General features: G+C 36.5%; 1 protein-coding gene across 1 annotated transcript in view; it reads left to right on the top strand.

Annotated features, from left to right (window-relative positions):
* LOC122075927 (patatin-like phospholipase domain-containing protein 2) overlaps positions 1 to 638 on the top strand; it is a gene marked incomplete at its 3' end in the record, with an annotated part of 4,652 nt that extends 4,014 nt beyond the window's left edge. Inside the window, 2 exon segments of the mRNA XM_042641151.1 lie at positions 357 to 462; positions 542 to 638. Of these exon segments, the coding sequence (XP_042497085.1) occupies positions 357 to 462; positions 542 to 638 (203 nt within the window).
* Between the last annotated feature and the right edge of the window lie 2,008 nt (positions 639 to 2,646).

Genomic DNA, 2,646 nt, shown 5'->3' with positions numbered 1-2,646 from the left:
CCTTTTTTCATCCTTTGGGGTGTCTTTGGGTTGTCTTCCTCTCAAATTGTGCATGTTTTGTATGTTCCTAGGTTTCTAATTTTAATCTTTTTACTGAATCCCACCCCCCCAAAAAAAAAAAATATTGTAACCTAAGTACACTATGATAAAAACTATAGAGTTTTAAAAAATTCACTTTTACTTTGTATAGTATATTATAATTTATCCTTGCATCATAGAACCTGTTTCATCTCATCCATAGAATCGCCCCCATTCAGTGCTAATCTATACGTCAGAGATTTAGAGGCTTAACACTGAAAAGCTACGTTGTTTGATTTTACATCCAAACTCCTTAAAATATTCTCTTTTTATTGCAGTTGCTGTAACCCAGATTCTATGGAGGCCTAAAGGCTTACTTGTGGATCAATTTGACTCCAAGGAAGATCTCATTAACGCAGTCATCACTTCTTCCTTCATCCCAGGGTATCTAGAACTTGATTGTCCTTTACATGCAATTTCATATGCTTGATGATAAATGAATTGAAAGCTCAGCCTGGTGCAGGTATCTTGCGCCAAGGCCTGCAACAATTTTTAGGAACCGACTTTGTGTTGATGGGGGTTTGACATTGTTTATGCCACCAACATCTGCTGCTCATACGGTCTGTTCTTTGTATCATTTTGATATACGGTATATGCTAACCTTTCATTTTATTTAGAATCTCTTAAATGTGGTTGCCTATTGCACCATGTCACTAAGCTACAGAGATCACTATTTGTGACTCTTAAGAAGCCTCTGTGAATCTTTTGATCTTTGTAAAACAATTCATCCTATGCCTTTGGCATGTTGAATCTTGGAATTCACAATTAATGTTCTATTTATTGGTGATAGCTTCCAATTTCAACTTGACTACTTTCAGCTTGCTAGTGCATTGTATCTGGTACTGCTTATTAGGATGACATCTCTGGGTAGAAAAATGAACAAAATTTGTTGTGCTTCTCTTAGTATGGACCAGCATTCATGTTATTAAGAATAGGATAAAAGTAAATGTCAGGACCTGAACGATTTCTCCATTTCTTTCAGTACCCAGATTCCCACTTGGTGACCCACATGAACCCCATCTACCTATGTATCAATGCTAAACTGTTCAAATTATTTGGAAATGAGAAAAATTATATATATACATAGGGTTCCTTTTGCATTCTATGGTCGGGTCCTAATTAGATTAACAAATAAGCTTCTTCCCATATTTTTGTTGAAGGCATGAAAAAATACAAAGGAAAAGAATGAATTGGATATTGAGGAAAAACAAAGATATGATAGTTTCAAAATCATGGTAATGCATCAAAGTTCTTGTTTCCAATCAAGCACGCAAGCTGCTGTGCATGGTGTGGTCCAACCACTGGGATGAGTCAAGGACAGAGTGATATATACGTAACAGTATTATACTGTACCATATAATATAGTAGAAACCAAAGAAAATGTCAAAATATATTCCCTCGAGCATGTAGGAGGTATGAACAAGGATGTGTGTGTGTGTGTGTGCGTGTGTGTGTGTGTGTGTGTGTCACTTGGAATCATCCGATTGTTATTACCGATACCCAAAATCTGGCTTGGACTTAAAATCTCCCAAAAAATAATTAAAAATATTAAACATTTGGAATCATCTGCAACCATTCTCTTCATTGCATATACCATTGACCCACCTGGCTTGTCACCGTCCACATGGTCGGCGTGCCAAGTACTAGCTCGCTGTTGCCGGCGTCAGATGGAATTTTTGAGGCATAATCCGGTTCTCTTCGAAACTGAACTTTCCAATTAGTTGGAGGAAAATTTTACAAATCTGTAAATCTGCAAACCTTAAATTTATGCAAAGAGAAGTTGATCAAAGGAGGCAAAGCTACAGAGATGTGTAATCACTCCTTGAGGGTTTTTCTTTTTCGTTTTTAATTTTAAGTTTAATATAACAAGCCTCTCTTATGTAGTTAAATCACTTAAATGGGCTTATTTATTAGAAATAAACTTTGGTTGGGGTTATATACGAGCTGGGCCTTTGGTATAGTGGGTTTTCATAGTACTAGACCACTTTAATGGGCTTATATAATGGGTAGGAGGTAGGAATACGGATTAACTTTATTGGAGATATAACGTTAATCTGGGGGTCTCCTAGAAAGGTCCTTTGACCAGGGTATTTGGCTGATACGATCCCTTGATTTGCTGATACAAGAAATCACTCGAATTCTGGTTTACGGTTTTCAGAATTTCCCTGTTTTGAATGTTGATTCAATCTACCATTAGAACATTGCAGTATTTTGGGGATTATTTGATCCAACAGTTTATTAGTTTATTATCATTGACTAGAATCTGAGCTTGTTACCCCCACCCCAAAAACAAAAAAAATTTTGAGCTCCATCTGATAAGGTTGACTTTGACTTTATAGTTTGACCTAATTTCTGTTATAGGGTTTACTTGAGAACTTGTTAAATGGTGGGTAATCTAAACCTACCGATCCTCCACAACAGTCTCTCTTTTCCATTTTTATTGTGGCTGTGAATAAGAGTTTCTGAATTTCCAGAGTCTCTGGTGGGAGCAGAACCTGCCGGAGAGTGGGGGAGACAAATAGGTCAAATAGGTTGGTTGCTGTTTTTTTTTTTTTTTTTTTTTTTTTT

The sequence above is a fragment of the Macadamia integrifolia genome, chromosome 4 (assembly GCF_013358625.1).
Source record: "Macadamia integrifolia cultivar HAES 741 chromosome 4, SCU_Mint_v3, whole genome shotgun sequence".
Taxonomy (NCBI): Eukaryota; Viridiplantae; Streptophyta; class Magnoliopsida; order Proteales; family Proteaceae; genus Macadamia; species Macadamia integrifolia.
This window is presented reverse-complemented; position numbering and strand designations above follow the sequence as displayed.